The sequence below is a fragment of the Staurois parvus genome, unplaced genomic scaffold, assembly GCF_062004578.1.
Source record: "Staurois parvus isolate SC_StPar_1 unplaced genomic scaffold, SC_StPar_1.0 ptg000013l, whole genome shotgun sequence".
Taxonomy (NCBI): domain Eukaryota; kingdom Metazoa; phylum Chordata; class Amphibia; order Anura; family Ranidae; genus Staurois; species Staurois parvus.
In genome coordinates this window covers 7686946-7703367 of record NW_028317809.1, presented here as the reverse complement: position 1 = coordinate 7703367, position 16422 = coordinate 7686946, and the positions used below count along the sequence as shown (strand labels likewise).

Sequence of the window (16422 nt, the reverse complement as noted above, 5' to 3'; positions counted from 1 at the left end):
AGATGTTTCCATGCTAGTGTCAACAAAGGGTATTATATAAACTCCTAAATGTATGCTTTTATCAACATCTAACATGGTACAGCACTTTGTTGAGATCAGATTATTAAATAGGCCTATTTGAGTCAGATCAACAATGTCATGTTCAAAAAAACAAATTCCTTGTATGGACATTCCATCTAGATATTTAAACTTGTGTATGGCAAAATGTAGTAATGAAAAGTATCACTAGATGTTTGGCCTCCACTGTAGAGTACATAAAAAAGCTCCATATTCTGGCCATTTTGTGAATGATCTATAGTACAAATCAGTGCAGAATGATCTGTGAATCAGCAAATGTACTAGAGAGACATGTGGCTTTCATTCCTTATGTAGGGTTCTAAATATAGAGGCACAGCATCTGGTGGCTGCGTCATACCTTATTAATACAGAGCAGATCACAGACTACATTTCTGCATTGAATGACAGCCTGTTATTAATTAGGGCTTGTTTTTTCTTCTTTTGTTAAATGAAGACACAATAAAAATTTGCCATATGCTTTTTGCAATGTCCAAACAAGGCCAAGTTCTGTAAACCCAGTAGATTGGGGCTTTTTAAGACTAAAATTCAGAACATTGCAACTTAAATAAATCTGGCCACAAACAGTTATTAAGAGAAGTGCTTGCAGCCAGGTGCAGAGCAGCAAAGAGGGCTTACTTACAGCCAGTTGTTATGCAATCATCCCAGCACCCAGCTGGAGATTGTTCTTAGCCACTGTTGGGGTACTTCTTGGTATGAGTGTATGCATTTGGGTCCCATAAGCACTAACGGTGGGACAAAAATGCATTCCAGTGCTACAATATGAAAAAAACCCTCTCACCAATATGTCAACTAATGTAAAAAGTCAAAACAAATAACTAAGCTGCCACCCTGAAGTGATCAGTAACCACCATGTAAATATAAAAAGCTCTATAGGGGTGCTATGTAATACAACCCATATTTATAAGTTAAGAGACAAATATATACAATATATTTGTCTCTATGTGCATATACATATAACTATTAAAATAACTGTGAAAGTCTGTGAACCACATTATTGCTTGGTGTTATGTCTCCTTGACCATCAAGTGTCCATGTATCACCCAGTGGTATAATAGTACTAAATAACTCCCCAAACAGACATAAACTCTTTAATTAAATAGAAGGTCTGCTGCGCTTGTTGGTATCTTGTTGAGATAAAGGTGAGTGTATCCTATGGTAAAGGCTCTAATCTTCTCATATGTTCCACAACAAACCACATCCGAACCCAGCGATAAAAATTATATATAGTGTAGTAGGTTTATTAAAATGATCAAATTAAAACAAAAATAAAATGCTCACATTATCATGTGCCTAAACATCGGCAATAGATGTTACAGCATGATATTAACCTCCTTGGCGGTATTCCCGAGTGTAGCTCGGGGTAAAATTTCAGTACCAAGAGCAGTAACCCCGAGCTACACTCGGGCTTACCATGCGGCGTTGCTCAGGGAGTCCCTGCAGCACTTACCTTGTCCTTCGCTCCCGCGCAGGGGCGGACTGACCATTTGGGAACTCGGGCACTGCCCGAGGGCCCAGGGTCAGAAAGGGGCCCCATGAGATGCCCCTGGTACCTTTTTCATAGGCTTTTTTGGGTGTGGTTCGAGTGTGGGCAAGGACACAGGGGCCCCATGATCCCCTATTGCCCGGGGGCCCCATGAGTTGTCAGTCCGCCCTTGCTCCCGCGATGTGTCCCCTGCAGCGTCCCCGGCCATCTCCTCCGGCCGATGCCGGCATCCGGCTTCCGTGTTCCGGTCCCTGTGACGTCGGGACGTATGGGTGCCGTAACCTGCGGCAAATTTGAAATTTTTAAAAAATGTAATTTTTTAAAAAATGATTATTATATAGTAAAACATTGCTGTTTCAATGCATTTCACATATATTTTGTCCCTACTGCTTTGTCCTGTGCCCTGCCTGCATTTTGTCTGTTCTTTCTGCCTGGAAATTTAGAAAAGTCCATGGCGTCCAAAAAGCGTCCCTTTATGACTAAAGCGGTTGTAGACCAGCTAGAGAACAGCGATAGTAAATCAGAACCACTTGCAGAATTGAGTGATAATGATTTGTGGGGGAAATTCATCATCAGACACTGAAAACGATTTTGCGACTTTGCTCAGTGATGTGCGAATTTGCCTCTGTATTTCAAATTTCAGTGTTTTTGGTTTGATTATATTATTGAATTAAATTTATTATTATTATATTATTATTTTTTATGATTATTTATTAAATTATAAATTATGATTTCGTGTTTCAAGTTTTATAATATCCGGAATGTTTACTAGACTCTTGTTCGGACAGATTTCAGTGAGTTATTCCTAAAAATTACAGCCTACAATAAAAAACTAAATATTTCCATGCAAAAAAATGTACCGCTTTCAGCACAAAAAAATCAGAAATAATCATACCGCCAGGGAGGTTAAAAATGCTGGTGCTACCATTGCGTGAAATCCCAAAATTGGCGTGTGTTTCAGCAACTAGGAAGTACCATGACCGGAAGTCAACGACCGGAGGTCCCGCCTCTAACGTGTTTTCTTCACTCTGATGTCATCAGGAAACAGTCAGTCAGACAGCAGGTAGCTGCTTCCGGATGACGTTAGAGTGACGGAAATGCGTTAGTGGCGGGACTTCCGGTCATTGACTTCCGTTCACAGTACTTCTTAGTTGCTGGAATGCACACTGAATCAGGGATTGCATGTAACAGTGGTGCCAGCATTTTTTAATATCATGCTTTAACATCTAGTGCCGATGTTTAGGCACATGATAATGTGAGTATTTTATTTTTGTTTTAATACAATTATTTTAATAAACATACTACGCCATATGTGATATCCCTGGGTTCTGATGTGGTTTGTTGTGGAGCATATGAGAAGATTGCCACTGGATAAGCTCACCTTTATCCCAACAAGATATCAACAAGCGCAGCAGACTTTCTCTTTACAATAAAGGGGTCATGTTTGTTTGGTGAGTAACCTAATACTATTATACCACTGGGTGATACACAGACACTTAATGGTGAAGGAGACAAAACACCAAGCAATATTGTGGTTCACAGACTTTCACAGTTTGGTCTATCATAGTGACCTATGGATATTATTTTAATAGTTATATGTACAGTGGGGCAAAAAAGTATTTAGTCAGCCACCAATTGTGCACGTTCTCCCACTTAAAAAGATTAGAGAGGCCTGTAATTGGCATCATAGGTAGACCTCAACTATGAGAGACAAAATGAGAAAAAAAATCCAGACAATCACATTGGCTGATTTGGAAAGAATTTATTTGCAAATTATGGTGGAAAATAAGTATTTGGTCACCTACAAACAAGCAAGATTTCTGGCTCTCACAGACCTGTACCTTCTTCTTTAAGAGGCTCCTCTGTCCTGCACTCATTACCTGTATCAATGACACCTGTTTGAACTTGTTATCAGTATAAAAGACACCTGTCCACAACCTCAAACAGTCACACTCCAAACTCCACTATGGTGAAGACCAAAGAGCTGTCAAAGGACACCAGAAACAAAATTGTAGACCTGCACCAGGCTGGGAAGACTGAATCTGCAATAGGCAAGCAGCCTATCAACTGTGGGAGCAATAATTAGAAAATGGAAGACATACAAGACCACTGATAATCTCCCTCAATCTGGGACTCCACGCAAGATCTCAGCCCGTGGGGTCAAAATGATCACAAGAACGGTGAGCAAAAATCCCAGGACCACACGGGGGGACCTAGTGAATGACCCGCAGAGAGCTGGGACCAACGTAACAAAGGCTACCATCAGTAACACACTACGCCACCAGGGACTCAGATCCTGCAGTGCCAGACGTGTCCCCCTGCTTACGCCAGTACATGTCCAGGCCCGTCTGAAGTTTGCTAGAGAGAATTTGGATGATCCAGAAGAGGATTGGGAGAATGTCAAATGGTCAGATGAAACCAAAATAGAACTGTTTGGTAGAAACACAACTCGTCGTGTTTGGGGGAGAGAGAATGCTTAGTTGCATCCAAAGAACACCATACCTACTGTGAAGCATGGGGGTGGCAACATCATGCTTTGGGGCTGTTTCTCTGCAAAGGGACCAGGACGACTGATCCATGTACAGGACAGAATGAATGGGGCCATGTATCGTGAGATTTTGAGTGCAAACCTCCTTCCATCAGCAAAGGCATTGAAGATGAAACGTGGCTGGGTCTTTTAACATGACAATGATCCCAAACATACCACCCGGGCAACGAAGGAGTGGCTTCATAAGAAGCATTTCAAGGTACTGGAGTGGCCTAGCCAGTCTCCAGATCTCAACCCCATAGAAAATCTTTGGAGGGAGTTTAAAGTCTGTGTTGCCCAGCGACAGCCCCAAAACATCACTGCTCTAGAGGAGATCTGCATGGAGGAATGGGCCAACATACCAGCAACAGTGTGTGCCAACCTTGTGAAGACTTACAGGAAACGTTTGACCTCTGTCACTGCCAACAAAGGATATATAACAAAGTATTGAGATGAACTTTTGATATTGACCAAATACTTATTTTCCACCATAATTTGCAAATAAATTCTTTCCAAATCAGCCAATGTGATTGTCTGTATTTTTTTTCTCATTTTGCCTCTCATAGTTGAGGTCTACCTATGATGCCAATTACAGGCCTCTCTCATCTTTTTAAGTGGGAGAACTTGCACAATTGGTGGCTGACTAAATACTTTTTTGCCCCACTGTATATGCACATAGATACTTGTATATTGTATATTTAAGTTTATGAATTGTGATTGTTTCACATGCACTTAGCACTTTACTTATAAATATGGGTTATGTTATATAGTGCCCCCTATAGAGCTTTTTACACTCCAGTTCTTGCTTTTGTTCACTTTCACCATGCTGGACATTGCTCTGCAAATACAAAATCAGGGGAGCAGCTCCTAGAAGTAGCTGGATAATCATACATTAAAGAAGGCTTGGAGTCAGATGATGGCTGATAAAGTGGATCTGTAATAATAGTTAGCAGACTGTCTGATAAGTGTTCTGTGTCAAATAAATATGGATATGTTTAAAAATGTGTGTCCTTAGAGCAATGAGAGAGCTTCAACTATCTGAAAAAATAATTTAATTCTGATACTGGAGGAGAAAGGGACTGAAAATGCTAGACAAATATTCATGGTGACACAAAAAAACATCCTTTCTAAGCAATACTGTCAGCTTCTAAAACAATTTTCTTTATACTGTTGTCATTTTGCTACAGAGATACAAGCACTACCAGAATCTTCAACATCCAACACTTTTGGGGATGTCAACTGCCTTTATCTCCATAATGCTCTCTTTGGTTCCCCCTTGACCGCTACTAGTGTCACTAGTGTGGCCCTTAGGAGCTGAAGAGGGGTTCCATCTCTGTCTGGAATTAATTCCTGTATCTTCATTGTAGAGATTTCAGTTTACATCCAATGTGGTATGCGGTCACTGAAAAAAGGCAAACCAGAATTTCTCAAAAAAAAAAAACAAAACAGGATGCAATAAAATCAATTTTAGTTAAGTTGAAATAATTAAAGGATAAGTTCACAATTTAGGAAAAAAAATAAATGCAAATGCAAATGTTTTTTGCAGGTAAAAAAATGTGCATTTATTATTTTTGTCTTCAGGTGCCTGTAAATCATTGCAGTGATCAGCATATCACCAGTACCATGCAGCTCTCCTGCAGATCTGTCTGTATATCTGCTTGGCCATACAGGATGTACGAGCAAGCAGATATACTAACAGGAAGAATGAATGAACTACCAAGGCACTCCACAGTGCGAGAGACTTGTAGTCTCTCATTGACAGAACACAGTGAATGAGTGATGCAGCCGGGTGGGTAGAGCTCTGCCGCTTTTTAAAATAAATTTGACAGCTAGTGAGGGGTGAAAAGATCCCCCCGCTAGCTGTCAAAGCAGGGATCGGGGGTAACGGGCACCGATCTGATCGTAACATGTTATATGTTACACCCTGAATATGGGTGTAACATGTTATAAAAGGTGAACTTCTCCTTTAACCACTTCCATTCCGGACACTTTTACCCCCTTCCTGACCAGGGCAATTTTCAGCTTTCAGCGCTATCACAATTTGAATGATGATTGTGCGGTCATGCAAGACTGTACCCATATGAATTTTTTACCATTTTTTTGAGACAGATAAAACTTTATTTTGGTGGTATTTATTCACCGCTGGGATTTTTATTTTTTTTGCTATGTAAATGAAAAAGTCCAAACATTTTGAAAAAAAGTGTTTTTCTTATAAAAATTTGCAAATAAATAATATTTCATCATACATCTTGGCCAAAATTTATTCCGTTATCTTTTTAGTAAAAAAAAAAATAAGCCAAATTAGTTTATAGCCAAAAATTATAATTTTTAAACATTTTTTTTTATTTTTTATTTTTTTATATATTATTATTTTATTTTTTTACATACTGTCACCCTAGCAGTACAGTGTCACCATGGTGACACTGTACTACGTTTGGGGGGTGATGAAGATTTTTTTTTTTTTTTTTACACTGATTGCTTTTACACCCATATAGGATGTAAAAGCAATCATTTCTCTTTCTCTCTGTCTGCATTCTTGCAGCCATTGAGAACTACTGAGTGAGCTGTGATTGGTCACAGCTTGTCACATAGTACAAGGCTGTTGAGAATAGCCTTGTACTATGTGACCTCTGTGATCATTCACAGATTTCACACGTAGTAAGCAATGATGTCACAAGTGAGGACACAGCGGGCACCGAATCGCAGTGCTGCGCGCTCCCGGGGAGTGCGCGCAAGCAGGGTGCGGGGAGGCCGTTTATAAATGGCCACCCTGCCCTGCAGTGCCACCGGCCGGTTGGGAGGTGGTTAAAATCTAATTAAGCTTTGTTTTTAGTGTGTTTTATTTATAGCTAGATCTTTAATAAAATTGGGAAAGTTTATCGGAATGAGAAGACATTATACATTGTTTTTACATTTTTTTTTAGGCTAATGAACAGATTAAGAAAGCTGGAGGAAGAAGTACAGCTTCTATAATAATTGCCCTGACGGATGGTAAGCTCTCTGACCAGATCCCTATTCTGACTGAAAAGGAGGTGAGTGCCGGCTGTTTCTAGGAATTATCCTATACACTTAATTTAAGCATTTTGATATTAAAATGTTTTTGTGTTTTTAATACAGGCTAACAAAGCCCGGGAAATGGGATCAAGAGTTTACTGTGTGGGGGTTCTTGAGTTTAAGTATGACCAGGTAAACATTACAGAATTCATTAAATATTGCATATGTTGTATAAAGACACAATGTTTTCATATACCTTTTAGGTGTAGGCTAAAATGAATAATTTAGGATTAATCTGTGAATATGATTGAGTAGCAATAAGATTTCACAGTTACTTCAGACTTTATACTACATACTGTCTTTCTTATTTATAGTGACAGAAACAATTGAGTACTGACGTGATACTTTTTTTTATTTGCACTAACATACAATTTTAAGGACAAGCTTTCGGGGAGTGTCCCCTTCTTATTTATAGTGGTAATCAAACTATTATCAGAAATTACTGATAAATCTATCTTCCTTTTGGAATACTACATATATGTTCGGCAGGGTTCTGGTTTATCTAAGATTACAATTCATCCAAACCTGATTAAAGCAGCCTTGTTTAATAGAACAGCCCAAAATCTGTGAAATCTCACAAACTGTAGTATCTAAACCATCTACTAAATTATCTCTTCAAAGTGTGCCTAAACGCTTAGATGTGGTGGCTGCATTCATTTTCCAGCTTTTTAACCCTCTATTTTCTCTTGGTGAACCTACAAATAGCATGCTTCCTGCTCCTTTATGTCTACACTAATTTCTCCATTGTATCTATGAAAGGAACCATGGTAGTCAACCAGGCTGGACTGGTCTATACTACATGGAGATTGATGGGACAAGTAGTCACTAAACAATAAGGATATTAGTGATTTCTTTTCAACCCACAAAAAGTAACAAAGACATGATATTTTTAGAAAGATCAGCGTGTATTTTTCTTTTCAAAAATGTTCTTAGCCTAAAAATAATGCAGCCACTCTAAGGACTGGTAAAAAACATTACTTTTAGGTTACGATGTTCTTTAAACTTTGGTCTATTCGCCCAACCTTCTACCCCCTGCACTCATTCTTTTTTTCCGGGTCATCCTCAACATAGTTAAACATAACAGGATAATTACTTTTTATGGATGCTCAGGGGAACAGCCTGTAAAACAAGAATTGAAATACAGTTTGTAAAACGCTTATGCTGTGGCCTTTAATGCAATTTTCATTCCTAGACAATTCAGACAATGTGAGCCTGGACTGTTTTTTCAGTAGTACCGAGAAATACCTTTTTACCTTTACCATTTTTAAGATTAATGAATCCTAAGAATAATGTTATGGTCTCAGGGAACCCCTGCTAATAATTACTATATCTAAAGCTTACAGCACATTAGTGTGATAGTCACTGGTAAGAAAGCTCCTTACATTCAGGTCACTAGGAAGAATGTGCCCCCTTTCCTTAAAGATAGCTAAAAAGATCATTGGTGTCAGTGGTTACTTATCTGAGAAGCAGAAATTTCTCATTGCTCAAGGAACCCCTAACAACCCCTGGAGGAACCCTGGTTGAGAATAACTGTTTTAAAGTGTATAAAAGTCAAAACTGTTTTCTAGTTCTGTATAGAGTAGGGAATGATTACAGTAGTTCTAAAGGTGAAATGTTTTTTTTTTGTTTTGTTTTTTTTTTGCTTTTAATGCATTCTCTGCATTATGGTAAAAAACCTTCTGTTAGAATCCTCCTCAGCACCTCTTATACTTACCTATAAAGCATAATCTATCTTGATCCAACACTGTGCCTGAGAGCTGCAGCTCTCTCCTTTCTCTCTCTGGACAGAGAGGCATCAGCAGGTGCCATTAACTCCTGCTGCTGGCAATCACATCCTGTAACGAGGGGGGGGGGGGGTGTGAGCCCTGCTGTCTGTCTGTCTCTATGGACACATGCAGTGCATCTCAGGATTGAGCTCGCACAAGTGTCCCCATTGGAAGCAGCTTCCTATGGGGGCACTTGCCAAAGAGGAGGAAACAGGAGCACCAGCGGAAAACCGCAGAAGAGGAGGGTCAGGGCTGCTCTGTGCAAAACCTTTGCACAATGCAGGTAAGTATATTATTTAAAAAAATAAGCTTTAGAATTTCTGGAAGCTTTCCTTCTACTTCTCATTACCAAAACACAACAGGAAGTAAAAGGAAATCTATTCAAAGGGAGAGTACCCACTCTTAGACAGTTGTCACCCAAACAAGATTACTCAGAAGAGTTCCTCTCACCTCCTTGTTCCTGTGACAACTCAAAAATGTTTGATTTCCGATCACTTTCTATACTCGAGACACTGGTCAAAAGATCAAATAATAAGGGAAATTCTCCACTGCAAGGGCAAAGACAGCAATAAAAACCTGAAAAAGGTTCTAACATTTCCACATTCATTTTAAACCAAAGAAAAATAAAAGGTTTTTTAAACATTATGTTAGCTGACTGCAGTAAAATTTGGTTGCTATAGTTATCATGCTATTTGTACTAGATTACTGGGTAGTTACAGATGTCTGCTATGATGATCACCAATGAAATTCACATTTTAAATTTCACAACTGGTATAAATACAAAGGATCACAGGGCAGCTCAAGTAAAAAAATCCAGCAGCATCTGTTCACCATTCACTTTCTACCTTGTTGCAAATCATGGCCCTTTAGATATGGTTGAATTGTAGAGTATTATTTTGAACAGCAGCAAAATGCAACACAGCTGGACTGGATAATGGCATGATAAAGCATATGTCAATGTGAAGAAAGTTTCCATTTATTCATTGTCAATAAGCAAAAGTTTTAGATTTTCAATTTACCAAAGGTAAAAATATACTAAACTTTATCATACAAACACTGTAGCCATCTTTAGACTTTATTTTGTATTATTAAAGTGTTCATAAAAGTGTGCATCTGCTAGAGTTACTTTAAACTGTCAAAATGTCTCAAACAATATTTTCTTACTAAACGCTTTCCATTTATTTCCTCAAGCTGATAAAAATTGCTGACTCCCAAGATCAGGTGTTTGCTGTTGAGGGCGGATTTAAAGCTTTAGGAGGGATCATTAATTCGGTAAGTATCACAAAAGAAATGGATAGGTTGTAAATTTCCAAGTGGAGTTAAGTTAGTTTCTATGCATAAGTATGGATTTAGCAACTGTGACCTGATAAGATTTATTTCCCTACAATCGTACATTATGTACTAAATTTCTATATAACTGACCTAATCATTCATTTTAGAAAATGTAGAGTTTATTTGCTTTGAAACCAGATCACATTTTATACTGAATTGATTAATTTGTTTTGTTTCTATGAAACTTTTATACTTGAGTAAGGCCTCTAGGACTTCTGCTGTATAACAAGCAGCTTGTCCTGCTAGATCCTATAGAAGCAGTAATATTTTGCTGTTGATTTTAGTTGCAAATGGGCCTCGACCTTGATTGATGAGGCTGAGTTACTAAAGAAGCTGAGAATCTTCACACAATAAATTGCGTAATTATCAGCTTTGAATATGTGCAAAAGAAATAAGTAACTTGAATTATCTATTCACATGATTGGGTAAATTAACTGAATATTCACACAAAGTGTCATATAAAGATTCTTGACTTCTTAAGAAGCCTATTTTCTCTCTTGTTTGCACAAATTACAGCATCATTATGTTATGCTCAATAAAAAAGTACAAGAAGAGTGCAAGTCAAACCAGGACTTTTGAGTTTGTAAAATAAAAGAACAAATTTCAAGGAGTGGAAACTGCATTTATTTTTCAGCATACTCCCCTGCTACATTTATGCACTTATCCCAGCATTTAACCAATGCCTGGAAAGCTTCAGCATAGAAATATTTGTCAGTATGCCTGAACCATCCCAGAACAGCCTGCTTCACTTCATCATCAATGCTGAAATGCTGGCCACAGTCAGCAGTCGTCTCTTGTGCAATTTCACAACAGGTTATGGGTCAGTTTATCCAGGATCAGGTGTTCCAAGTGCTGAATGTTCACAGGAATGACTGCTGTGGGCTGGGAATCACCACAGCCCATGTTATTGAATCTCTGGGGTTGTCTGTGTACATTGAGAGCAGGGCTTGCTATGTGACTCCAGAAGCAGAGGTAGCCAACGTCTGTTTATGCTGTTTCAGATAGAAAATCTTGTATAAGTAAAACAAAGCAGCTCCTACACTTCATACCAGATCATCTAAGCAGTCATTCTGTGCAAGTTTTTCTCCTTTATCTCCATTTAGGTGTTCACCTGTGACTGTATCTTCCTTTTTGTGTGTTCTCTGTCAGTCACTGCCCCCTCTCCTTTGTGCACTTTTACTCACTACTAAATTGTGGAAAAGGATCTGGGGGTTCTGGTAGATCACACGTTTAATAATGGCATGCAATGCAAAGCTACGATTTCTAAAGTGAGCAAAATCCTCTCTTGTATTAAAGAGATATAGACTCCAGACAGAGATATCATATTACCCCTGTACAAATCATTAGTAACACCTCATCTGGAATATGCAGTTCAGTTTTGGGCACCAATTCACAAAAAGAACATTGGGAACTGGAGAAAGTACAGAGAAGAGCAACCAAACTGATCAGAGGCATGGATGAGATCAGCTATGAGGAAAGGTTAGAGGAACTGAATGTATTCTCTCTTGAGAAGAGGAGATTAAGGGGGGATATGATCAACATGTATAAATACATTAGTGGTTCATATAGTGAACTCGGTGTAGAGCTATTCACTCTGAGGTCATCACAGAGGACAAGGGGGCACTCTTTATGTCTGGAGGAAAAGAAATGTAATCTCTAAACACGGAAAGGATTCTTCACAGTGAGAGCTGTGAAAATGTGGAATAGACTCCCTAAAGAGTTGGTTCTGGCCAGCTCAATGGATTGCTTTAAAAAAGGCCTGGATTATTTCTTAGATACACAGAATATAACTGGATACTAACATTTATAAGTAAAGTTGATCCAGGGAATATCTTGCCTCTTGGGGGATCAGGAAGGAATTTTTTTTTCCTGCAGAAGCAAATTGGATCATGCTTTGCTGTGTTTTTTTTTGCTTTCCTCTGGATCAACTGTGGTTATAAGATTATAATTTTTTTTTTTAATGGTTGAAAGACTTTTGTCTTTTTTCAGCCAGAATAACTATGTAACTATGTATTTGTCCCCTTCTGAGTAGTTCAGTTGAACAGCGGTGGGGAAGGTAGGGTTGTGGGGCTGTGGACCATACTAGCTCAGCATCCACAGCACCAACCAAACTGGGAGAAAGTGCTACATGCCCTTTGCTCCTTTGGGGACTTGAGACACTGAAGAAGATTATTGTGAGACTTTTTCTTTAACAAGAATAGGCTTTCATGGTCAAAAGTTTATTTTGTTTAAATGGTGTTCTTTATTAAGAGTGATAAGATGCTGCAGTGTCTCAGTTCACGTTCTAATTTAGGTTTCAGTACACCTTTGTATAGTTACACTTTAGCAAAGGGTATTAGCATGCTGTAATGTCAACACTTCAATATTTATCTTCAATCTTAATTTCAATATCATGTAAATGATGGACTGTGGTCCTGATCTGGACCAGGTCAGTGAACAATCCGGGCCTCCACAGTCCTGCCATTTAGGTGCCGTTCTGCCTTGCAGCTATCACCACTGTTATCCAAACAGAGCCCACATTGGGAGGCAGGACAGATCTTAATGAAGGACGGGGGCTTTCTGAGCTAACAAGCAGGTGATTGGTTGCTAGTATGCAGGGTGGCCCTAGCAACCATTCACCAGCTTGCAGCTCCAGCCTTTGTGCAGGCCTACTCTGCTTCCCTCCCTCTGATCAGTCTGTGGCAGATAGTACAGGAAGGGGGGAGTGATGTGCAGGGGGGCTTTGGACTGTAATGGGGGAGCTGAGGACAGTAATGGGGGGGGGCTGGGGACAGTAATGTGGGGGGCTGAGGATAGTAAGATGGGGGGAGATGAGGACAGTAATGGGGGGGGCTAAGGACAGTAATGTAAAACGGAGGTATGTTGATGTAAGGGGAGGGACTATGATTTGAAGCATAGCGGAGGGTCCTGCTGTAAGAACAGGACTGTGATATGAGGCTTGCTTCAGATCTGTGCATGCACATTTGCATGTGCACATCGTGAGTAGGGCAGCCCTTTTTTAGTGAGCTGCTCTACCCACGTGAAATGCATGGAAAGAAGTCCTGACCTTTTTTTTTTTTTTTTTTTTTTACATCGTGCTACACCTAGCCATGTGGTGCTGCATGTGGATTGACATGCGCTAAAATGTGCTTTAGATGCTGATGTGTGGTGGTACCATTAAGAAATAATGGCACCCCAGTGTTCTTCTAAAGTACATCACGTTTCTGTGGGGAATTTGTGCAAAATCAGTTGCGTTCCCAACCCGCAGAGAAACGTGACATACTTTAGCAGAACACTGGGGTGTTCACAGAGATCTGAACCTAGCCTAAGATGAGAGGGGGGCTATGAGATGATGGATCTGAGTCAAACATGTCTTTCGGATCTCTGCTGGATGGATATTTTCCTGACTGGACTTCCATGAATATTAATTCAATGCCCCTGAAATAGAGTATATATTCACCCCCCAAAAAAATTGTAATTTGGTGGTTACGTGTTCCCTAACACACTGCTATCCACTTGTCTACCACTCATCAACTAGGGCAATTTATTAATTTCTTCACATATTAAAATCTATAGATTTAAATCTCCATTTTTTGCTAGAAACTACTGTAACCCCCCCCCCCAAAAAAAAATCATATATATTTTCTGAAAGCAGAGACCTTGGAGAATAAAACAATGGTAGTGAAACACAGATTGTGTTTGAATAACTGAATCCTCGGCTACACTAGCCAAGAAATTGCAATGGCATCGCTTCCTGGGGTCATTAGGCGCAAAGTTGCCCAGAGTTTCCCAGAGTTCCACAAACCTTCACTGATGAATCAGTTTCCCTCTGCCGCCCAATCCACCAGATCACTTTTATCAGAAACTCCTCGTTGACTCTTAAAGCCATATGAAGCTCACAGCTGATGCTGATTTTACCACCTCTCTACCATTGCATTTACTGTGGTAGACAAGTGGATAAGTCAGGTGTCAAACCTTTGTAGTGTGCTATCACACTCATGCTAACAAGTAAAATGTTGCACATTAACATGCTTTGCAGTAAGGCAACCTATTTGCTATGGATGAACTGCTAATTCCCTTAAATGGAACCTTTTAACATAGTTTACATTTTATTTCCAGCACACAACACACAGATGGCGCACATCTGTGCAATGTGGTATGCCAAAATTCAGGTCTGTTTTGGTGCATTTAAAATGTGTGTTGGGTTGCCATTGCAAATGAATGACATTCCAATGCAAATCACTGTGGTTTGTGTGTCACTGAGCATTGTGGTAATCTGAGGTAAAAGAGAGAATATACCACTTACTTTGCTAAAAAAAAAAAAAAAAATCTACCCTTTAGTAAATCAACCCTATTGACCCAAGTGTTCCAGCTTTCTGTTGATACTGAGAAAGACAAAAAAAATCACTGTAACACTTACAAATACTATCCTTTACATTAATTTGTGTCAACAAGTGCAGAAAAAAAAACAACTAAAACTGCTTAAAACTTTTACAAATGTTTAAAACTTTTAAAATGTTACTGTTTATAAGATCATTACTGCCCTATATTTTTTGTGCCAAGTCAACTAAAAAAGTTATTTGAAAGTGAACATGTGCTCCCTGACCCTGCCACAGAGAAATGAATAGATATCCTTATTTTTGTATGTACTCCATAGGTGCTATCAGTGCCATGGATAGGCCTTACTACATGGCGTATGCTTTCTAGCTATCTACCACCCCGTATTGAACAGTTTCACCTGATCAGCACAGTGCAAAATGCAGAATCAGGAAAGCATTCACAAATTGCAAAGGGCAAATCATTTTTGTTTTATATTAGCTGATATTGCAGAAATTTCTGAAATATTTTTACATGATGGTAAGTTGAGTTTTGTTGATAGCATTATATGGCTTAAATAGCTAAAGCTCCAAGGATCAGGCCCTCCTAACCCTCTTGTATTGAACTGTATCGTTGCTGTATTGTCTGCCGTTATATTGTAAAGCGCTGAGCAAACTGTTGGCGCTATATAAATCCTGTATAATAATAATAAATAATCTTAGATTGTAAGCTCCAAGGATCAGGCCCTCCTAACCCTCTTGTATTGAACTGTATTGTTGCTGTATTGTCTCCCGTTATATTGTAAAGCGCTGAGCAAACTGTTGGCGCTATATAAATCCTGTATAATAATAATAATCTTAGATTGTAAGCTCCCAGGATCAGGCCCTCCTAACCCTCTTGTATTGAACTGTATTGTTGCTGTATTGTCTCCCGTTATATTGTAAAGCGCTGAGCAAACTGTTGGCGTTATATAAATCCTGTATAATAATAATAAATAATCTTAGATTGTAAGCTCCCAGGATCAGGCCCTCCTAACCCTCTTGTATTGAACTGTATTGTTGCTGTATTGTCTCCCTTTATATTGTTAAGTGCTGAGCAAACGGTTGGCGCTATATAAATCCTGAATAATAATAATAAAAGAGGCTAAGCAGAGAAAAATCCATCAAATGAATTCCCTTTTGCAATATTGAGGTTTTGTTTATGAATACACTTGTTGTTTTACAAAAAAGACTCATGACATGATCATGAATTCTTAGAGCACTATGGGTTATATAAATAGACAGCATATTAGTAGTATGCAACTTCAGAATGAGTCCCCTGATAACTTTTGAGTCATTTAGTTTTATTTGTAGTCTACTGGATCCTGTAAACTATAAGCAATTTGCAACAGAATACTGAGCAATTTAAAAAAGAACAAATTCACAAAATACAAATTTTTTTTTAGATTAGCAGCAAAATTAGATGTATATGTCTATATAAAATGATTGGTACTGTCCTCCAAACCCACTAACAGGTCTGTTACAGACCAAATTTAACACAAAGGTGACTTGCTGGTATAACTGGTTGTTGTAACCCTTGTCAGTGGCTTTACTTCAATAAATCACAGTGCATATCTTGTGTTGTCGTAGCATATGTTCAATATGCAGATGTTTGGCAGCACATGAAAGCATGTAATGCAAACATTTATTTTTTTAAGCATTGACAGAAGTTATGCTCTCTACCAATTTACAGACATTGTGCCCTACACCTTTTTATAGATAATATATTTAGAAGAGTATTTTTTTCGAGATTCTATAATGTCAGCTGCCAATAAAAAAAAACGTGCATCCAGTTTTAATACTGTGGGGTACATTTACTAACAGTGTAGAGAATGGGCACTTTGTAAA

General features: G+C 38.8%; 1 protein-coding gene across 3 annotated transcripts in view; it reads left to right on the top strand.

Annotated features, from left to right (window-relative positions):
* The window catches only part of ANTXR2 (ANTXR cell adhesion molecule 2), a 274337-nt gene that overhangs the window by 94526 nt on the left and 163389 nt on the right, over positions 1-16422 (top strand). For all 3 annotated transcript variants that reach the window (XM_089675449.1, XM_089675440.1, XM_089675431.1), the window contains exons 6-8: positions 7013-7120; positions 7206-7274; positions 10100-10180. In XM_089675449.1, the coding sequence (XP_089531575.1) occupies positions 7013-7120; positions 7206-7274; positions 10100-10180 (258 nt within the window). The remainder of the gene's footprint in view (positions 1-7012; positions 7121-7205; positions 7275-10099; positions 10181-16422) is intronic.